This window comes from Hyla sarda, chromosome 12 (assembly GCF_029499605.1).
Source record: "Hyla sarda isolate aHylSar1 chromosome 12, aHylSar1.hap1, whole genome shotgun sequence".
NCBI classification, from domain to species: domain Eukaryota; kingdom Metazoa; phylum Chordata; class Amphibia; order Anura; family Hylidae; genus Hyla; species Hyla sarda.
In genome coordinates, this window is record NC_079200.1 from 22,069,084 (window position 1) to 22,091,281 (window position 22,198).

Below are 22,198 nucleotides of genomic sequence, written 5' to 3' on the forward strand. Positions count from 1 at the left end.
CATTGCTGCCCACATCAGAGCTTCTGTTTCGGGAGGCAGGTGGTCATCGGTTCCTCCCTCCCTCACGCCTCAGCCCCAGTGATCCCCCTCCCGTACCTCGCGGCCGGTCACGTGGTGCGGCTGCTGGTTCTTCTGCACAGCCGCATTTGCGCCTGTCTCCGCTTCCGCCTGCCGCTTCTCCTCATTTCCCCTAACTCTACGTTAGTGCCAGCTCTTAGGGCTTTGGCCGATCAGTTGTCTTCAACTGAATCGGCAGAGAAAGCCCCCCCTCCTTCCCCTTCCCCGAGGGCTAGTGTGCTTAAGGATTCTTTCTTTTGCGGGTTAGACCCTTAGGTTCCCATTTGTCTGATGAGGTTAAGGCTAAGCTATGGGAAAATGCATATGTTGATATCTGGTCCCTCGTTTCGGCGGATGAGCATACTGTAGATAAGGAGTGCAGGGCCTTGGGTGAGCGGTGTTTTGGGTGTGTGATGGGCCAGAGGCATCCTGAACTGTTTATTTATCAAGTTATGATCAATTCGTCCTTCAGCCGAAAATGGCGTGGGTCGTGAAGGTTACTGAGGTTACTTAGGCTTATGTTGTCCCCTAAACAGGCAACCTTTCAACCCAGGGCCGCTGCGGCAGGACAAGGGTCCGGCCCTGGCTCAGTGGCTGTGCGACGCCTGGGGGCATGTTGGCTCTTTAATGAAGGCCACTGACGTTTTTTCGCGCTGTGTAAGTACAAGCATGAGTGCTCCTCCTGTGGGGTTTGGTGCCTAAGAAGGAGGTGGGCAAGTTTCGTCTGATACACCATTTGTCTCACCCTATAGGCTCGTCGGTCAATGACGGTATTCCGGAAGATGATTCTTCTGTGCAATACATGTCATTTGACGGGGCTGGGGAGTTGGCTAGGAAAGCGGGTAGAGGGGCGTGGCTGGCCAAATCTGATGTTGAGGCCTTCGCCCTGTGCACCCTGATTGTCATCATCTTTTGGGTTGTTTTCTTGATGGGGATTATTTTTATGATGCATGGCTCCTGATGGGCTGCTCCATATTCTGCCGCTATTTTGAGCTGTTTGGCTCTTTCCTTGAATCGGTGGTCAGGTATGAAACACATTATTTAGATGATTTTCTATTTGTTGGCCTGTGTGACTCTGGCTTGTGCCGCTTCCTGCTTGATACCTTTCGTTTTATCATGAGACACTTTGGTTTTCCTTTGTCTGAGGACAAGACAGTGGGCTCTTGTTCGGTGTTGTCATTCCTTGGCTTTGAGATTGGCATGCTGGCTATGGTCTTCTGCCTTCCTTCTGACAAGGTGGTGAGATTGCCTTCTCTGTTGCTTGGTTTTCTTGGGGCTCATAAAGGGACCCTAGTTCAGTTCTAGTCTTTGCTAGGTATATTGAATTTTGCGTGCAGAATTTTGCCTATGGGCAGGGCTTTTTCCCGCAGGTTGTCCTTGGCTACAAAGGGTGTCCGGCATCCGAGCCACCGCATTTGTATGACCAGAGCGCTGAAGGCTGACATTTCGGTCTGGCTGGGGATTTTGGAGTCATACAACGGGCAGACCTGTTGCGACAAACGGGGAGCTCGCTCTCTGCTGGCGTGGCATCAGGGGCCCCTGTTATTGGTTGAGGTGGTGAGCATCAGTCGGTTGTCCCAAGGTTCAGTGTTGCAAGCATTGCATGTCGGCGGCAATGATCTTTGTTCCACTCTACTAGCGGAGCTCCTAACAATGAGGAGGGCGGATTGTGTGAGGTTCCCAAGTTTTTTCTCTGAGCTCCTCCTGCTGTGGTCAGAGATCATTCCCTGTGTGGTGTGGCAGAGGCCGCGGCAGTAGTGAGGGCACGCAGGATGGTGAATGCGTGAATGTCTTGATTCGTGTGGCTCCGTTCCGGCATGGAGGTCAGGCACGTACAGTAAGAAGGGGACAACTGTAGGTGTGATGGTGTGCATCTCATGGATATCGGACTTGATATCTTCTTGGCGGGGTTACAGGATGGCATTGAGCATGGTCTGTACCTCATGGGTGGGGGTCAGAGCCCAGTTTAGGGCTAACTGTTCTCCTCTGTGGCGGAAGAAGACGGATAAAGTGGGGTCAACCTGGGGTAGACCTGCACACAGGACGGTGTGGCAGCACCTCTCGGGGGTTGACAAGAAGCCAATCGGTGACTTGTTGTTTTTATATTTAAATTGTTATTTAAATTGTTTTATAAATAAAGCTGTGGCTGACCCTAACCCACACAAAACGTTAATATTGTTGTCAATGTCAGTCATTTATTTAAATATTTTATATTTAAATAAGGGGAAGGGGTAGTTATAGTATGGTAAGAGGTAATGGGGTCTCAACAGTCTAAGTAAAACGGCTAAAAGTCTGAGAGCAGTGGATATGTTTAAACTTTTTAAGTGATGGTAACTCTTTAACAAGCACCTGTGTTCGGCTGCATTGAAATGATGATTGGGGCATACGACAGCCGGATCCGGAGGGAGAATCTGAAAACTGGCTGCTGTGTTATCCCGGCTGTACCCGCGCTGTACCCCATTTATTTCATTGAGTCTGGCGGTTGGAATATTTTTGGTTTTCCTGTTGGCTTATTTTTGGCCATATGCGTTTTTGCTGCCGTGGTCTGCTGCGGTTTCAGTCCAGCAACAAAAACTGATACAAACTGATCCAAAAATGAGCCATCCAGAGTCACTAGCTTAATGGGGTCCTGCACAGGTTCAGCGGGGATAGGCAGCAGCCAGTTTTCATATTCTCATGTGGGATCCAGCTGCCATATGCCCCAATCGTAATATTAAAGGGGTACTCCAGTGGAAAACTTTTTTTTTTTTTTAAATCAACTGGTGCCAGAAAGTTAAACAGATTTGTAAATTACTTCTATTAAAAAATCTTAATCCTTCCTGTACTTATTAGCTGCTGAATACTACAGAGGAAATTATTTTCTTTTTGGAACACAGAGCTCTCTGCTGACATCACGAGCACAGTGCTCTCCGCTGACATCTCTGTCCATTTTAGGAACTGTCCAGAGCAGCATATGTTTGCTATAGGGATTTTCTCCTACTCTAGACAGTTCTTAAAATGGACAGAGATGTCAGCAGAGAGCACTGTGCTCGTGATGTCAGCAGAGAGCTCTGTGTTCCAAAAAGAAAAGAATTTCCTCTGTAGTATTCAGCAACAAATAAGTATTGGAAGAATTAAGATTTTTTAATAGAAGTAATTTACAAATCTGTTTAACTTTCTGGCACCAGTTGATAAAAAAAAAAGAGGTTTTCCACGGGAGTACCCCTTTAATACTGCCTTAGGGTGCATTAACGTTACAGATTTTGCATACGGTTAGCATATGGTTAAGGGTTATTAAAACTGTATGAGTTAAAACCGTCTGAAACCGTATACAGACACAGTTTATAACATTCTCATTGACTACATTATTATGAAGAAGAAAAAAAACATATAAGGTGAATATACGGTTTTTAAAACAGTAGACTAAACGGACAGACGTTCCGGAAGTGTGAACATAGCCTCAGTGGCACAGGCTAGGTAGGGAAGTCCTGTGCATTAGAGCCCAGGACCTTCTGCAGGGACAAGCAGCTTGAGAGTCTATTACACTGTTATTAACATGTGTCTCATATCTTTGCATGTTGTCTAATTGTTATTTACTTTGCGAACCGAATCGAGCAAAGTGCACGCTTTCAGACAGATCTGGGCATGAAGGGGTTAAAGGAGAAAGTGAGTTATCTTCCCCACGCATAATCTCTTGAGAGATCTTTTTTCGCAGATCCTTCCCTATCTCACCCCCCCCCCTCCTTCCATCCCCACCTGAGTCTGAATCAACTCTTTTGTCTAAACTTTTTAGAAGAAGAAGAAAAAAAAAAAAAAGGTCGCCTGTTTGCTTAGTGTAATTTCGAAGGCAGATCCAGAATAGGGGATCATTTCAGCAGACCAATGAGAAATGTCTGCTCTCACTTGGCACAAAGAAGAAGGGACCGGTGAAATTCCAAAGGGCTTCCTGGCACCACCCAGCTAGTAGGGAATAAAAGGAGGCTGCGGGACAGAGAACAGTTACACTCCTGTGATCTGCATCTCTAAGCCTGCACCAGCCAGACATACTGTAACCATGTCCTACCGCAGCGTTCAGTCTACCACCACCTACAGAAGTGGTCTTGGTGGTGGTGGTGGAGCTGGAAGAGTCTCCTTCAAAGCCCCAAGTGTCCACGGTGGCTATGGGGGCCAGGGTGTCTCAGTGTCATCTGCCCGCTATGTCTCTTCTGGATATGGCGGTGGCCTGGGCGGTGGCAGTGGTTACGGTAGTAGTAGCTACGGATCCGGCGGCGGCTATGGCGGTGGATTCAGCCTCAGCGTCCAAGGGGATGGCCTGTGCGCTGGCAACGAGAAGGAGACCATGCAGAACCTGAACGACCGCCTGGCCTCCTACCTGGATAAGGTGCGATCTCTGGAGAGCGCCAATGCAGACCTAGAGGTGAAGATCCGGGAGTGGTATGAAAAGCAAGGACCCAGCCCAACCCGGGACTATGCCAACTACTTTAAGATCATCGAGGACCTGAGGGACAAGGTAAGCTGGCATTGATGCCAACCTAAACGTATGTTGGGGAAAGGGACGGGCACAGACGTTTTGGGGGGCAGGGGATGACCTGGGGGGAAAAAAAATCTGGAAAAAAAAAATCTGGAAAAAAAAATCTGGAAAAAAAAAAGGGGGGGGAGTCACTTCCCAGAATTATTTATATAAATGTCCATAATGATGCCAGCACTGCCCAGGGCACTTTAAGGAGTAACGTCAAAAAGGGCCCCCTTTCTAGTCAACCTGTGCACATCCCTGGTGGGAGATGTCGTTTTTTTTTTATTTTTTTTTTACTAGAAGATACATTTAATACCAATGTAACTCCTCTACCTATAACCCCCAGCAATGTATCTACTACTTTAAAAATAATTTATCTTTGCATGTACAATTGTATACACTTCATATCATTGCCTATACTGTATTTTATATGCCGATGGTGAGAACTTGCTTTCCATCTGTTGCAAAACTACAACTCCCAGAATGCCCTGCAGGGACATGCACAGAATTTTATTTTATTTTATTTTATTTATTTTTTTTGGGCAGGGGCTGAACTGAAAAAAAAAAAGGGCACTTCCCAAAATTATTTATATAAATGTCTACTTAATAATGCCAGACTGCCCAGGGCCCCAATCCGTGGCTTTCCATCTGTTCCAAAACTACAGCTCCCAGCATGCCCTGACAGCCTGCGGCTGTCAGGGCATGCTGAGAGTTGTAGTTTTGCAACAGCTGGAGAGCCCCGGGTGGGCGATCACCGCACACAGCGAGTGAATAAACCTTCGTTCTTGTATAGAATCTCCATTGTTTATATAAGCTTTGCTTGCTTGCAACTTCCGTACTGTAGCAAAACCTCAGCGAGGTTAGGAGAGGGCCACTAAAAACTGGCCGGACCGGTTTAACCTACATACGCGCTAATCTCCCTAAACTGCCGTCGTATTTGCATAATAATTATTGTTCATTATGGATTATTAGTAAATCCCTTTAAAAGTAATTTATTAGACTATTTCTATAGCCTTTTCTCATTTTCTCTATCCATGTAATGCAGGTTTAAGCAGATAAGGAATCATCAGTTCCTAATAGTTGTCTAGGTTTTGGATAAAGGGGGTGTCCACTGTGGGGAATCCCTTTTGGGAATAAAGTGTACTATTTACCTACAGCACCTCTAGAGGTAGAATGAAGTATTACACAATTCCTATTAAAAGGAGAAATCCGGCAAAAATGAACTTATCCCCTATCCACAGGATAGGGGATAAGTAGCTGATTGCGGGGGTCCGACCACTGGGACCCCTCCCCCCTTGCGATCAGTGAGAAGCACGTGCTGCAGGCGGCACGCACTCCATTCATTTCTGGAGACCCCAGTACAGCATTTTCATAGAAATAAATAGAGGGCGTACCGTCTGCTCGCTCGTCACTGAGAGAGCCGGGGTCCCAGGCATCATGGGGGGGTCCAAGCGGTAGGACCCCCCGTGATCAGCAGGGACATGCACACATAGACTCAAAAGGGGGCTTGAGCCCCTTTCCTTTTAACGCACCTACCCTATAATGCCCTCACTGATCAGGACCCGCGTGGGGTCCCATTCAGCTGACATGACTGCCAGAGGTCCCATTACCTCAGGAATTTTGTTGTGTTAACATATGTAAAGTTTTACCAAACATTTTTTAATGATAAGTGCCCATTTTTTTTCTACTTGAGCCCCTGCCCCCCAAAATGGGGGCACTTCCCTGGCGATCAGCTACTTATCCCCTATCTCCTATGGATAGGGGATACGTTTACTTTTGAGTACTCCTTTAAAATCTATGGGTCATTTGTGCTGGGTACATACATAATAGGTCCTCCAGAGCAGTGGTCTCCAAACTGTGGCCCTCCAGATGTTGTGAATAGTCATTGGTTGTCCAGACATGCTGGGAGATAAAGCTTTGCAACATCTGGAGGGCCACTGCTCTAATTCACTCAATTCATAATTGACAATTAAAGGGGTACTCCCCTGGAAAACATTTTCTTTTAAATCAACTGGTGCCAGAAAGTTAAACCGATTTGTAAATTATTTCTATCGAAAAATCTTAATCCTTCCAGTACTTATTAGCTGCTGTATACTACAGAGGAAGTTCTTTTCTTTTTGAATTTCCTTTCTGTCTGACCACAGTGCTCTCTGCTGACACCTCTGTCCATGTCAGGAACTGTCCGGAGCAGGAGAGGTTTGCTATGGGGATTTGCCCCTACTCTGGACAGTTTCTGACATGGACAGAGGTGTCAGCAGAGAGCACTGTGGTCAGACAGAAAGGAAATTCACAAATAAGAGAATTTCCTCTGTAGTATACAGCAGCTGATAAGTACTGGAAGGATTAAGATTTCTTAATAGAAGTCATTTACAAATCTGTTTAACTTTCTGGCACCAGTTGATTTAAAAGAAAATGTTTTCCAGTGGAGTACCCCTTTCACTTTGCTATAGCTTAAAGGGATTATCCAGGAAAAAAACTTTTTTTTTTATATCAACTGGCTCCAGAAAGCTAAACAGATTTGTAAATTACTTCTATTAAAAAATATTAATCATTCCAGTACTTATGAGCTTCTGAAGTTAAGGTTGTTCTTTTCTGTCTAAGTGCTCTCTGATGACACGTGTCTCAGGAACAGCCCAGTTTAGAACAAGTTTGCTATGGGGATTTGCTTCTAAACTGGGCGGTTCCTGAGACACGTGTCATCAGAGAGCACTTAGACAGAAAAGAACAACCTTAACTTCAGAAGCTCATAAGTACTGAAAGGATTAAGATTTTTTAATAGAAGTAATTTACAAATCTGTTTAACTTTCTGGAGCCAGTTGATATATATATATATATATATATATATATATATATATATAAAATAAATAAATAAAATAAAATATATATATATATATATATATATATATATATATATATATATATATATAAATATATATATATATATAAATAAATATATATATATATATATATATATATATATAAATATATATATATATATATATATATATATATATATATATATATAAATATATAAATAAATAGTTTTTTTCCTGGATAACCCCTGTAACTATTATTACCTTCTCATCTGCGCAGTTATCTCTAGAATTGACCTGTTCGGCAACCGGTAGAGTCAGGTTGTAAGCTCTGCAGGTGCAGTAACTAAGTAGACCTTTTCGGGTTTGGGATCTCGAAAATTTTAGATCAAATTGGTATTCAAGGTGCAGGTGCAGTTACTCTCATCTCCGTCCTCCGTATCCCTTGGGTGTGGCATTGCCTTAGAGCGCTGGGATTATGATTATTCTGTCATGTTACAAGGATATCCTGCTGCTAAATTACACTAAATAAGGGCGAGGTGACGTTTGCTGTCGGCGAGAGTGAAAAAGAATGAACGTTTTCTACTAATAGTCGTGTAAAATAACGTAACCTGTCTTTTCTTACAGATCCTCGCTGCTACCATTGACAACTCCAAGATTGTCCTGCAGGTGGACAACGCCCGGTTGGCAGCAGATGACTTCAGAACCAAGTGAGTGTCGGACTTTATTTTATGGGTATATAAAGGGTTATGCTCAGTGCTGTTAGTATCCCTTGTGCACCTCCTCCATTGTCGTGTGAACCCGTGTAGGAATTCTTCCTTACACAGGTAGCACAATGTTAGTAGACAAAGCAGATGGGAGGGTTATGCTTCCCATCTTGACCACCAGGGCCGCCATCAGGGCAATACTAGCGGTACTTCCCAGGCCAAATGAAACCTAAAAAGGGGCCCCTTTCTGCTGGCTCTGCCACATTCCCCTGCACTGTAAGGGGGTACTCCGCCCCTAGCAGTATAGGACACTGAAATTTCTTAAAGGGGTCGGCTGATCACAAGGGTTGGCCATTTTTGGCCAACCCTTGTGATCAGCCGACCCCTTTAAGAAATTTTGGATAGGGGATAAGATGTCTAGGGGCGGAGTACCCCTTTAATTTGGTTTTGGTGTACACTGCCCATTTATGGGCAGTGTACACCAAAAACAAATTAAAGGGGTACTCCGCCCCTAGACATCTTATCCCCTATCCAAAAGATAGGGGATAAAATGTCTGATCATGCGGGGGGGGGGGGGCGGCCGCTGGGGACCTCCGCGATCTTGGCTGCGGCACCCCCAACTTCGTTCCATTCTGGATGACTGGCGATGCGGGGTGGAGGCTTGTAACGCTGCACCCGACACTCTAAATGAACGCCGTGTGCAACAGGGAGATCGTGGGGGTCCCAAGCAGCCGACCACACCACGATCAGACATCTTATCCCCTATCTTTTGGATATGGGGATAACATATCTAGGGGCGGAGTACCCCTTTAGGCCCATTCTCCATTGGGCTACATGCCTCCCTTCTTTCTGAGTCATCAGTACAATTAGGGTCTTCAACTACAAGTTGTGATTTCTTTAGGGGGTACATGCTATGTTTCTAGGGGGTACTGACTTTTTTAGGCCATATATAACCTTTGGGGTACTTTGATAGTAATAATCTGAGAGGGGAGTACTTGGCTTGTCACTAAGAAACACTGGTTTAGTGCAGACCAACTGGAGGAGAATTGCAAAGAGTTAACAGCAGTAGAAATATTCCCATTTATGGCAAACTCGGCTATAAATAAATCCCTAGTACACAAATTCCTTCCTTTCTCTAGGGATTGGCACAGACTATAAAATCCTGAAAATGACAAATACACAATCCATGCCGATATTTTTCCTATTGCGTTATCTTTGCATATATAAAGTTGGCTTCATGGTTGGGTCCCTGTTGGCTAATGTTGAAATATATAATGCTTCTTAGGACAGTATATCATAGTATGCCCACTATTAGCACACTATAAGCTGCAATACCAGCCAGAGACTATGAATAGAAGAGGCGCTGTTTTTGGAGAAGACTCGGGCTATTCTTTTAATTTACAGCCCCAATATAGTATACAGCGTGTAATGCCCGTGGGTGTACATCTAGTGACCCTACCACCATAAATATAACTTGTATACAACTGTTTAGGACAGTCTACATAGGACTCGTGTGTCACCTAAGACAGCAGAGTCCTAGCGAAGGACAGAGATATGACGGCTCTATAGGTGGCCGCTCACCTTGCGAAAAAGAATATGCGAATATCACCCCTATAATGGGGTACCAGTGGTCCCGTGAGAGTGAACTGCCAAGCCCAAAGGTAACAGAAAGAGGAATGACCCAGTCCCGTGCAGAAATGTAGAGATGAATAGAAAAAACCTTGATACGGGCGCTGTTCTAGATTCCAGGAGATTCAACCCGAGACAGATGATGAACGGTATTAAAGTGCTGGTTAGCTCTATGTTTATTAGATAAAATAATAAAACCAATGACGCGTTTCGGAGGTACAGTCCTCCTTCCTCAGACTGGCATAGTATGCCAGTCTGAGGAAGGAGGACTGTACCTCCGAAACGCGTCATTGGTTTTATTATTTTATCTAATAAACATAGTGCCTGGCCTCAACATACAATAGTTTGTTTCAACATACAATGGTCTTTTCTGGACCATTGTAACTTGAAACCAGACTGAATATACAATGCTACAGACAGTCCAGATCTGCAAAACATGTTAAAGGGGTACTCCGCTGCTCAGCGTTTTGGAACAAACTGTTCCGAACGCTGGAGCCAGCGCCAGGAGCTCGTGATGTCATAGCCCTGCCCCCTTCCTGCCGTCACGCCCCACCCCCTCAATGCAAGTCTGTGGGAGGGGGCGTGACAGCCGTCACGCCCCCTCCCATAGACTTGCATTAAGGGGACGGGGCGTGACGGCAGGAAGGGGGCAGGGCTATGACATCACGAGCTCCCGGCCCCAGCGTTCGGAACAGTTTGTTCCAAACGTTGATCATCGGAGTACCCCTTTAACATGTTTTGCAGATCTGGACTGTCTGTAGCATTGTATGGTGACTCTGGTTTCAAGTTACAATAGTCCAGAAAAGATCATTGTATGTTGAAACTATTGTATGTTGAGGCCAGGCACTATGTTTATTAGATAAAATAATAAAACCAATGACACATTTCGGAGGTACAGTCCTCCTTCCTCAGACTGGCATACTATGCCAGTCTGAGGAAGGAGGCCTGTACCTCCGAAATGCGTCATTGGTTTCATTATTTTATCTAATAAACATAGTGCTAACCAGGCTGGTAGAACTGACCAATCAGAATGGATATTTCACTGGTAAAACAACTGTTTTACTCAAACTGTATGCACTGAATTCCTGTCTGGTAGTGCCCCCTACAGTTCAGGGAGGTACTGCATGTTCTGTACTCTTTAACTGTACCACAGTTAGCTGCTCCTTTGGACACCAGGTAAGGGCGGCTCCATTTAAATTTTTTAGGACACTGTGTACTGTACAGGACCCTGAATCTCCCAGCACCGTATCAAGGTTTTTTCTATTCATCTCTATAGTTATGATATAGTCTATTGTATTATAGGAGATATCCAGTGGTGAAAAACATATCCCCTATCCTAAGGATAGGGGATATGTTTCAGATCGCGGGGGGGGGGGGGGGGGGGGGGGTCCGACCACTGGGGCCCCCCGTGATCTCTTGTACGGGGCCCCGACAGCCCGCGGGAAGGGGGCGTGTTGACCACCGCACGAGGCGGCGGCTGACACGCCCCCTCAATGCAACTCTATGGCAGAGCCGGAGCGCTGCCTTCGGCAATCTCCGGCTCTGCCATATCGATGTATTGAGGGGGCGTGTCGGCCTCCGCTTCGTGCTGTGGTCAACACGCTCTATCTGGCCAGCGAGCCGGACAGAGAGATCGCGCGGGGCCCCAGTGGTCGGACCCCTTACGATCTGAAACTCATCTCCTATCCTTAGGATAGGGGATACGTTTTTCACCACTGGACTACCCCTTTAAATGTAATTTGGGCCAGACCTGTGAAACGCTCAGGGCATCTGATGAACAGAAGAGCGTAGGGTGTGGCCCAGTTCCTGAGGAACTTTATCCATCTGCTCCAGAATATAGCTTTCGTTTTTTTTTCCATTGTCCCCTTTGAGATAATACAGGTTCCAGGGAGCTAAAGAGTAAATCATCCCCATGGCAACAGGACACAACAATTGCACAACACACATGACCTTCACATGAGGTGAACCTACAACACCCACGTCTTCCTATCAGATGCTATGGGATGAATAAGCCTTTCCTTATGCATTTCTTTATGAATATATTAATTACCGCCGGGTACAGAATATCCTATTGTCAACATGACCGTGCCGGTAAACATCCAGGTGCCTGGGTCCTTGAGCGGTATAAAGTGACACAGCCTGTATACAATGCTGTGTGTTCCGGCTGACTACCCAGCTCGCACCTATTGTTGTGCGTGTCTGGGACTTTGGCCGACATCTAGCTGGGCTGGTGGATTAACCCATTAAAGTCACAGCCACGCCCTGCTGTAAAACTATAGGGCCAGGAAAGAACAATCGCTATGAAAAACTCTTGGCGTCTTTTTACGAAACGCTGCTAAAAAAAAAAATAATAATAATAATTTGTGAGTGAAGGAGTCCAGATTAGAAAGGATACTTTCATACACCCTTTTAGAAAATATTGAGTATGGGGGGGGGGGCTCTCTTTAAGATCTTCATCTCTTGACTAGATTTAAAGGGGTACTCCGCTGCTCAGCATTTGGAACAAACTGTTCCAAACGCTGGAGCCGAGAGCTTGTGACATCATAGCCCCACCCCCTCACGATGTCATGCCCCACCCCCTCAATGCAAGTCTATGGGAGGGGGCGTGTCACGCCCCCTCCCATAGACTTGCATTGAGGAGGCGGGGAGTGACGTCATGAGGAGGCGGGGCTATGACATCACAAGTTCCTGGCGCCGGCTCCAGCGTTTGGAACAGTTTGTTCCAAACGCTGAGCAGCGGAGTACCCCTTTAAAGGGGTATTCCAGGCCTTATATGTCCAGCCTCCGCTGCCTCCGGTACCGAGACACTCCCTCGTGATGTCACGCCTTGGCCCCTCCATTCACTCCCCCTCCCAGAGAGGACGTGGCCGTGACATCACGATGGGGCGTGGCCTTGACTAAACATCTCAGAGTCAGCGCCGGCACGGAATGTTGGGGGCTGCACCGAAATCGTTGGGGTCCCAGCGGTGGGACCCCCGCGATCAGACATCTTATCCCCTATCTTTTGGATAGGGGATAAGATGTATAAGGCCAGAATACCCCTTTAAAGGGGTACTACGGTGGAAAACTTTTTTTTTTTTTTTTTTAAATCAACTGTTGCCAGAAAGTTAAACAGATTTGTAAATTACTTCTGTTAAAAAAATCTTAATCCTTCCAGTACTTATTAGCTGCTGAATACTACGGAGGAAATTATTTTCTTTTTGGAACACAGAGCTCTCTGAGGACATCATGACCACAGTGCTCTCTGCTGACATCTCTGTCCATTTTAGGAACATTCCAGAGTATGAGAATATCCCTATAGCAAACATGTGCTGCTCTGGACAGTTCCTAAAATGGGCAGAGATGTCAGCAGAGAGCACTGTGCTCGTGATGTCAGCAGAGAGCTCTGTGTTCCAAAAAGAAAAGCATTTCCTCTGTAGTATTCAGCATTAATAAGTACTGGAAGGATTAAGATTTTTTTAATAGAAATGTTTTCCACCAGAGTACCCCTTTAATGGCAATGGTGTAATGCTTCATCTCTCCTGTGGTGGCACGGTATAGAAATTGAACACTTGCTGCTAGGTCCTACTAGGGGGACATGGTGTGATACCCTTATTATTGGGGGACCTTTCTAAATAGGGTTTCCCCATTCCCTATAAGGCAATAAAGAAAAGTAACTTGTCTAGATATAATAAAAAGTGAAGACAACGATCTTAGCACAGAGAGAGGCCTCTAACCCAACGTCACTTTATTTATTAGGTTTGAGAATGAACTTGCTCTTCGCCAGAGTGTGGAGGCTGATATCAATGGACTACGTAGAGTGTTGGATGAGCTGACCTTGGCCAGAACTGACCTGGAGCTCCAGATTGAGAACCTGAAGGAAGAATTGGCCTACTTGAAGAAGAACCATGAAGAGGTAAGAGGTCTAAAATTAGTCGTGGCCAGGAAGGAGGGACATAGCATAAAGATACAGTCAAGAACAAGAAAAGGGTCCAGCGCAGCTTCTCACAGATATGCGGCTTTATTGTATCATGCAGATAACACACAGGACATACACGGAGGTGACGCGTTTCGGCCGGTGGCACCCGGTCCTAGGCAGCTTCTCACAGATATGCGGCTTTATTGTATCGTGCAGATAACACACAGGACATACACGGAGGTGACGCGTTTCGACCAGTGGCACCCGGCCCTAGGCAGCTTCTCACAGATATGCAGCTTTATTGTATCATACAGATAACACACAGGACATACACGGAGGTGACGCGTTTCGGCCGGTGGCACCCGGTCCTAGGCAGCTTCTCACAGATATGCGGCTTTATTGTATCGTGCAGATAACACACAGGACATACACGGAGGTGACGCGTTTCGACCAGTGGCACCCGGCCCTAGGCAGCTTCTCACAGATATGCAGCTTTATTGTATCATGCAGATAACACACAGGACATACACGGAGGTGACGCGTTTCGGCCGGTGGCACCCGGCCTTAGGCCGGGTGCCACCGGCCGAAACGCGTCACCTCCGTATATGTCCTGTGTGTTATCTGCATGATACAATAAAGCCGCATATCTGTGAGAAGCTGCGCTGGACCCTTTTCTTGTTCTTTATTGCTACAAGGTGAATCCGCACCTGCCCGTGCTGCAGCGGGTCTATGCCGGGTGAGCTGATCCTACTCTTCCTTTAATAACGATACAGTGATCCCTCAACTTACAATGGTCTCAGGTTACAATATTTTCATCATACATTGGTCTTTTCTGGACCATTGTAACTTGAAACCAGACACAACATATAATGTTACGGACAGTCCAGATCTGCGAAACGTGTGAATGACTGGAAGAACCGTCCAATCAGAATGGGCATTCACTGGTAAAACCCCTGTATTACTGAAGTGCATGCCCTGACTGGTGTCTGGTAGTGCCCCCTACAGTACAGGGAGTTATTACATGTTCTGTACTCTTTACCTGTATTACTGAAGTGTATGCACTGACTGGTGTCTAGTAGCGCCCCCTACAGTACAGGGAGGTATTACATGTTCTGTACTCTTTACCTGTATTACTGAAGTGTATGCACTGACTGGTGTCTGGTAGTGCCCCCTACAGTACAGGGAGTTATTACATGTTCTGTACTCTTTACCTGTATTACTGAAGTGTATGCACTGACTGGTGTCTAGTAGCGCCCCCTACAGTACAGGGAGGTATTACATGTTCTGTAGTCTTTACCTGTATTACTGAAGTGTATGCACTGACTGGTGTCTGGTAGCACCCCCTACAGTACAGGAAGGTATTACATGTTCTGTACTCTTTACCTGTGCCAGGGTTACCTGCACCTTTGGACACCAGGTGAGGGCGGCTCCATTTTACTTTTTTAGGACACTGTGTACTGTACAGGACCCTGAAGAAGCTCCTGTCCTCTACATAGACAGTGATTACAGCTTCCAGCAGATCTTCATTACTTTTATATGTAAGGATTTGCTTTATCTGTATTAGTTATCTACTTATTTTTCTTTAATCCTCACTTTTTTCTATTTTTGGGTGATATTTTGGTGGCTCCAAAACCAATTTCCAGGTTTCCATAGAGTTATGGTCTCAGCATACAATGGTTTCAACATACAATGGTCGTCCTGGAACCAATTAATATTGTAACTTGAGGGACCACCGTATTCTAAGAGGTGTATGTTTTCACTAATGTGGTGGTCGTGTGAGTCGGGTGACATGTTTCACGTGACATTTTACTGTCCCCTCTAGGAAATTAACGCTTTGCGCGGACAAGCCGGTGGACAAGTCAGTGTAGAAGTAGACTCAGCACCAGGTGTGGATCTAACCAAGATTTTGGCCGATATGAGAGACCAGTATGAAGTTATGGCTGAAAAGAACCGGAAGGATGCCGAAACCTGGTTCTTCACAAAGGTAAGGAACAATTTCAGATATTCAGTATTAGCTTTTTTGTATTGGTATCCCATTCCATCCTAATGTCCCCCCCCCCTTTTTTTTTTACTATCCAGTCGGAGGAATTGAACAAGGAAGTTGCTGTACACACAGAACAGATCCAAAGCAGCAAGACAGAAATAACAGACCTAAGACGCACACTCCAAGGCCTTGAGATAGAACTCCAGTCTCAGCTCAGTATGGTAAATATCCACTGATTTCCTTTTGCAACATATTTGGAAAGTTAAAGGGGCAGGGACGTGCACAGGTTGACTAAAAAGGGGGCTTGAGCCCCTGCACTTTTCATGTTCTTCTTATAAGTGCCCTGGGGGCGGGCTGGCATCATTATGTGGGCATTTATATTATAATAATTACAAGAAGTGCCCTTTTTATTAGTTCAGCCCCTGCCCCCCCCCCAAATGTCTGTGCACGTCGCCGTAAAGGGGTAATCCAGTGCCCCAGCGTTCGGAACATTTTTGTTCCAAACGCTGGGCGCGGGCTGCTGGGGTTGTGACATCACACCACGCCCCCTCAATGCAGGTCTATGCATCGAGGAGGCGTTGCATGACATCACGAGGGGCGTATTGTCAAGACCCCCGCAGCCCCCACCCAGTGTATTTGAAAAGTTAAAGGGGTACTCCACTGCCCCAGCATTCGGAACATTTTGTTCTGAACGATGGGTGCGGGCTGCGGAGGTCGTGACATCACACCACGCCCCCTCAATGCAAGTCTATTGGAGGGGACGTGGCGTCCGCCACGCCCCCTCCCATAGACTTGCATCGAGAGGGCTTGGCATGACGTCACAAGGGGTGTATTGTCAAGACCCCCGAAACCCACACACAGTGTATTTGGAAAGTTAAAGGGGTACTCCACTGCCCCAGCATTCGGAACATTTTGTTCCGAACGCTGGGTGCGGGCTGCGGAGGTCGTGACGTCATGCCACGCCTCCTCGATGCAAGTCTATGGGAGGGGGGCATGGCATCTGCCATTCCTCCTCTCGTACACTTGCATCGAGGGGGCGTGGCATGACGTCACAGGGGGGCAAGGGCGTGATGTCATGACCCCCGCATCCCGCACCCAGCGTTCGGAACAAAACCTCACCCAGCATTCGGAACAAAACCGCTGGGGCAGTGGAGTACCCCTTTAACTTTCCAAATACACTGGGCGCGGGCTGCGGGGGTTGTGACATCACACCACACCCCCTCAATGCAAATCTCTACGCCCCCTTCCATAGACTTGCATTGAAGGGGCGTGTCATGATGTCATGAGGGACGTATTGTCAAAACCCTCGCAACCCGCACCCAGTGCATTTGGAAAGTTAAAGGGGTACTCCACTGCCCCAGCATTCGGAAGATTTTGTTCCGAACGCTGGGTGCGGGCTGCGGAGGTCGTGACGTTGCGCCACGCCCCCTCGATGCAAGTCTATGGGAGGGGGCGTGGCATCTGCCATGCCTCCTCCCATAGACTAGCATTGAGGGGGCGTGGTGTGATGTCACAACCCCCGCAGCCCGCACCCAGTGACTTGCATCGAGGGGGTGTGGCATGACGTCACAGGGGGCAAGGGCGTGACGTCACGACCCCTGCAGCCTGCACCAACAAAATGTTCCGAACGCTGGGTCAGTGGAGTACTCCTTTAGCAATAGATGGGATGGATCTCTCATCATCTGACGTTTTTTTTTCTTTATAGAAAGCATCCCTTGAAGGTACCCTCTCAGAAACCGAAGCACGATACGGTGCACAGTTGCAACAAATTCAGGCGTTGATCGGCAGTTTGGAGACGCAACTTGGGGACCTCCGGTCAGACATGGAGCGCCAAAACTATGAGTACAAAATGCTCATGGACATCAAGTCACGTCTTGAAATGGAAATTGCCACCTATCGTCAGCTCCTGGAAGGCCACGACGCGCAGTGAGTAGTACCATTTTTCTGTTTATTGATCTACAGTAATTTTATTTCTCACATATCCCTAGTAGCTACTCAGGGTAAGGAATTTTATTAGGCCACACCCAGAGGCGGAGCTTGTAGCTTCTGGTCCCCGATGCAAAATCTGCAACAGGGCCCCATATGCCAATAAAAGTACTGGTCTCTTATGCGGCAGACGTTTTTTGGGCCCCGCTTAGGCAGCAGGGCATCGGTGTGACCGCTACCTCTACAGCTACGCCCCTGGCCACACTCCAAGAGTCCCGTAATGCCCTCAACGACTTCAAGAATATTTGTCAAAGCCCTTTCACTTTTTAGGTCCTTCTTGCAGGACATTCTCTTGAGATGCTAAATGGTTAATGTATCATTCAAACACTAAATGAGTGAGGGATAACGCAGGTACATACTGTGGGCTCATAGCTATTGGTTAGGGAGTACAGTGCTTTATGTACTTATATTTCTCATACCTGTCATCCTTTTTCTTCTACAGGCTCATTGTGGGCACCACCAAAGATGGTAAGTATTCATAATAAAAGAGTAATGTCTGCTTCAAAAACAGCGCCAGACTTGTCTACAGGTTAAAACTAAGCGCAATTCCCTTTAATGGAGCTGAGCTGCAATACCAGGCCCAACCTTATGACAAGTGTGGCATTGTTTCGGGAAGGGAACCCCCATGTTTTTCACATCCTGTACAAACTCTTTTAAAGTGTACCTGTCGTTTCCAAAAACTTTTATATGATGTAGATAATAGCATTATATGTATATTTGTAATATACATTGGTTAAAAAAATGTGTATATTTTTGGGTGAAAAAATGCTGTCCCTGCAGCTATTGCCAGTGTGTCTCTGTGCGACGACAAAATATAAGAAGTTTGGCAGGACAAGTAGGGCTCTGTGCAGGCTCCTGGCTTTGTCCTCAGTGTACAGAGCCCTCCTTGTCCTCAGTGCACAGAGCCCTGCTTGTCCTCGGTGTACAGAGCCCTGCTTGTCCTCGGTGTACAGAGCCCCGCTTGTCCTCAGTGTACAGAGCCCCGCTTGTCCTCAGTGTACAGGGCCCCACTTGTCCTCAGTGTACAGAGCCCCGCTTGTCCTCAGTGTACAGAGCTCTGCTTGTCCTCTGTGTACAGAGCCCCGCTTGTCCTCAGTGTACAGAGCCCTGCTTGTCCTCAGTGCACAGAGCCCTGCTTGTCCTCAGTGTACAGAGCCCTGCTTGTCCTCAGTGCACAGAGCCCTGCTTGTCCTCAGTGTACAGAGCCCCGCTTGTCCTCGGTGTACAGAGCCCTGCTTGTCCTCAGTGCACAGAGCCCTGCTTGTCCTCAGTGTACAGAGCCCTGCTTGTCCTCAGTGTACAGAGCCCTGCTTGTCCTCGGTGTACAGAGTTCTGCTTTTCCCGCCCACACTTCCCGTATTTTGTCTCTACATTTTGTCTCTACATAAGATGTTATTTTTTTACATTAAGTATAACGTTTTTGTAAATAACAGGTACACTTTAACATGAACAATCTTTACTAGCACCAAGAAATTACATATTATTTCTTAGCTATGCATTTTTTTTTTCCTAAAGGGTGTGTCTGGTATTACAGCAACCTTCAGTCAAACCTGACTAAACTGCTATGAGAGGGGGTGCTGTTTTTGGGAAAATAAAATTCAAATCTCACCCCCTTTCATATAGATTTAACATTAGTAGTACCTTATCAAACATGCTCAACAAGCTTAGGCTGGGTCCACACTACGTTTTGTCCCAAACGGGAGCGCATACGGCAGGAGGGAGCTAAAACCTCGCGCTCCCGTATGTGACCGTATGTGCTCCCGTATGCCATTCACTTCAATGAGCCGACCGGAGTGAAACGTTCGGTCCGGTCGGCTCATTTTTGCGCCGTATGCGCTTTTACAACCGGACCTAAAACCGTGGTTGACCACGGTTTTAGGTCCGGTTGTAAAAGCGCATACGGCGCAAAAATGAGCCGACCGGACCTAACGTTTCACTCCGGTCGGCTCATTGAAGTGAATGGCATACGGGAGCGCATACGGTCACATACGGGAGCGCGAGGTTTTAGCTCCCTCCTGCCGTATGCGCTCCCGTATGGGACAAAACGTAGTGTGGACCCAGCCTCAGCCAGATAAAACACAAAGCTTGAATGGCTGAACCTATTAACAAAACAAACTTCTACTGGAAATATGTACTGGAGAATAATGGGAGGAAATGTTCATAATTCCTAATGGCCGCCTCAGCGACAGGACGAAAACATTGTTTTATCCACCTTCTAAGCTGCCAACTAACATAAAGTAATATTCAAGGCCAAATAAAGGTTGGCAATGACCCAGATGTAGATCCTAGGCCCCAATGCCATAATCAGGGCCGGCTCCACTTATAGGCAAAATAGGCAGCCGACTAGAGCGCCCTCTTGATGGGGGCGCCGTTCTGCCCTCTGCAAGAAAGTTATTTCTCCAGGTCCTGACAGCCACAAAACTATCACCCTAGTAGTAAGGAGATTACATGAGGAGGAGGTTTGTTACAGTGTGTCACCCCAGTAGTAAGGAGATTACATGAGGAGGGGGTTTGTTACAGTGTGTCACCCCAGTAGTAAGGTGATTACATGAGGAGGGGGTTTGTTACAGTGTGTCACCCCAGTAGTAAGGTGATTACATGAGGAGGAGGTTTGCTACAGTGTGTCACCCTGGTAGTAAGGAGATTACATGAGGAGGTTTGTTACAGTGTGTTACCCCAGTAGTGAGGAGATTACATGAGGAGGAGGAGGTTTGTTACAGTGTGTCACCCCAGTAGTAAGGAGATTACTTGAAGAGGAGGTATGTTACAGTGTGTCACACCAGTAGTAAGGTGTTTAATGAGGAGGAGGTTTGTTACAGTGTGTCACCCCAGTAGTAAGGAGACAACATGAGGAGGGGGTTTGTTACAGTATGTCACCCCAGTAGTAAGGAGATTACATGAGGAGGAGGTTTGTTTCAGTGTGTCACCCCAGTAGTAAGGAGATTACATGAGGAGGAGGTTTGTTACAGTGTGTCACCCCAGTAGTAATGAGATTACATGGGGAGGAGGTTTGTTACAGTGTGTCACCCCAGTAGTAAGGAGATTATGTGAGGAGTAGGTTTGTTACAGTGTGTCAACCCAGTGGTAAGGTGGGGCGTGTCAAAGGGAGGAGTCAATTGGGCAGCAAAAGTAGCCTTTGCCTAGGGTGGCAAAAATCCTTGCCCCAGCCCTGGCCATAATACTAGTGTTATCTTATGTCAGCGTTTCCCAACTCGCGTGCCTCTAGCTATTGCAAAACTTCAACTCCCAGCATGCCCGGACAGCCAACGGCTGTCCGGGGATGCTGGGAGTTAAAGTTTTGCAAAAGCTGTAGGCACACTGAATGGTAAACACTGTCTTATGTGTCAGATTGGTCTTTGGGCCTAGGTGTAACTATCAGTGTCTATTGCACAGTCCAGGATCTATTACAAATTAATGTTTTTTGTTCTCTTTCTTCCTAGTTAAAATTGAACGGAAGTAAAGTCTTTGGTAGACATTAGGCAGCTGCATCGTAAGAAGACCCTCCTCTTTTTTTTCCCGCTACTGAGAATGGCTTACACGCTAGTTAGGAGACCTGGATCTGCTACCGTTTTTGTTTCGGAAGACCTACAGATCTTCGTAGATTTTGGACACCTGAACGTAGTGAATGAATTGGATGCTTGCTTTTTATATTCTTTTTGCCGCAGCTGTTTAATAAAAAGACAACTTTGGGTCAAGCATTAAAATGTGTTCTTTTGTGTATTTTAAACCTTTATTATTCGAGAAACAGGATGACCGGCATCTTATCTGGCCCACTTGAACCCTACTATGTACTGACATGGGTAAAGAAGTGAGTGTACGTGCAGCTCACAACCATACTAACCGAGGTCACACTGGATGTTCACCGATACCCGATGGTGCAAAAAAAAAAAAGGAGAAAATATATAGAATTAATCCAGACCTGAAGGATGTAACCAGAATTAACAGATAATGCGTTACTGTCGTTAGAAACAACTATTTTCCATTTAATACTTCCTTAAAAACTAAGCATTTTCCTAATATACTTCATAAAAAAATGTGATTGCTAAAGATGTGAAAAAAGGGTTTAAAAAAAATGGCCACTAGGGGTCTCTGTCTTTTTAATTTTGCCAACGAACCCAGAAAATGCAGCATTTTTGGTCCTTTTTATAAAAAATTAAAAAAAGGACCAAAATAGGGGGGGGGGGGATATAGTTATCTCCATGCTGTTCCTCAGAGCACAGAAAAGATCCAGACAGCTGCAGTCCTCGAGAAGCATTCACATGCACAGTTACAAGCACTACAGGGTGCTGAACTATTATTTATATGCAAAATGGTTTCTCTCTGGTCATTTTATGAACTTATTTCTTGTGTATTTGCACCATGTAGATTCCACATGGTGGCTTTAGGGTTCTAAAAAGCATTCACTTCGAATCAAAAGCTGTAAAAATCTTAAATTTGGGAAAAAATGCAGGTCTTGTCTTCTGTCCTTGCGCCATATAGTTTCACATGGCTGCTTTACAGTTATATAGAGCATGCATTTAGACAGTATGTTTTGCAAATGTAAAAATGTTTGTGCAGAACTCATGACAAGGAAGAGGGGAGGGGGGGGGGGGAGGAGAGGAGCTCATCATGCTCCAGGTGAAACGCCCCCAG

The 22,198-nt window shown here is 46.2% G+C and overlaps 1 protein-coding gene across 1 annotated transcript; it reads left to right on the plus strand.

Annotated features, from left to right (window-relative positions):
• Nucleotides 1-4,022: 4,022 nt before the first annotated feature.
• On the plus strand, nucleotides 4,023-21,264 carry LOC130296761 (keratin, type I cytoskeletal 19-like). The gene is made up of 8 exons (XM_056548660.1): nucleotides 4,023-4,546; nucleotides 7,990-8,072; nucleotides 13,437-13,593; nucleotides 15,419-15,580; nucleotides 15,676-15,801; nucleotides 17,286-17,506; nucleotides 18,009-18,034; nucleotides 21,007-21,264. The coding sequence occupies exons 1-8, from the start codon at nucleotides 4,091-4,093 to the stop codon at nucleotides 21,024-21,026; spliced, it is 1,251 nt and encodes a 416-aa protein (XP_056404635.1). The 5' UTR covers nucleotides 4,023-4,090; the 3' UTR covers nucleotides 21,027-21,264.
• Nucleotides 21,265-22,198: the final 934 nt, after the last annotated feature.

What these genes read in the sequence shown, in the direction of transcription:
- LOC130296761 (XM_056548660.1), top strand. Translation starts at nt 4,091, where the DNA reads ATGTCCTACCGCAGCGTTCAGTCTACCACCACCTACAGAAGTGGTCTT. An exon ending in TCCAGTCTCAGCTCAGTATG is followed by an intron (nt 15,802 to 17,285) that starts GTAAATATCCAC and finishes TTTTCTTTATAG; the next exon opens with AAAGCATCCCTTGAAGGTAC. An exon ending in TGTGGGCACCACCAAAGATG is followed by an intron (nt 18,035 to 21,006) that starts GTAAGTATTCAT and finishes CTTTCTTCCTAG; the next exon opens with TTAAAATTGAACGGAAGTAA.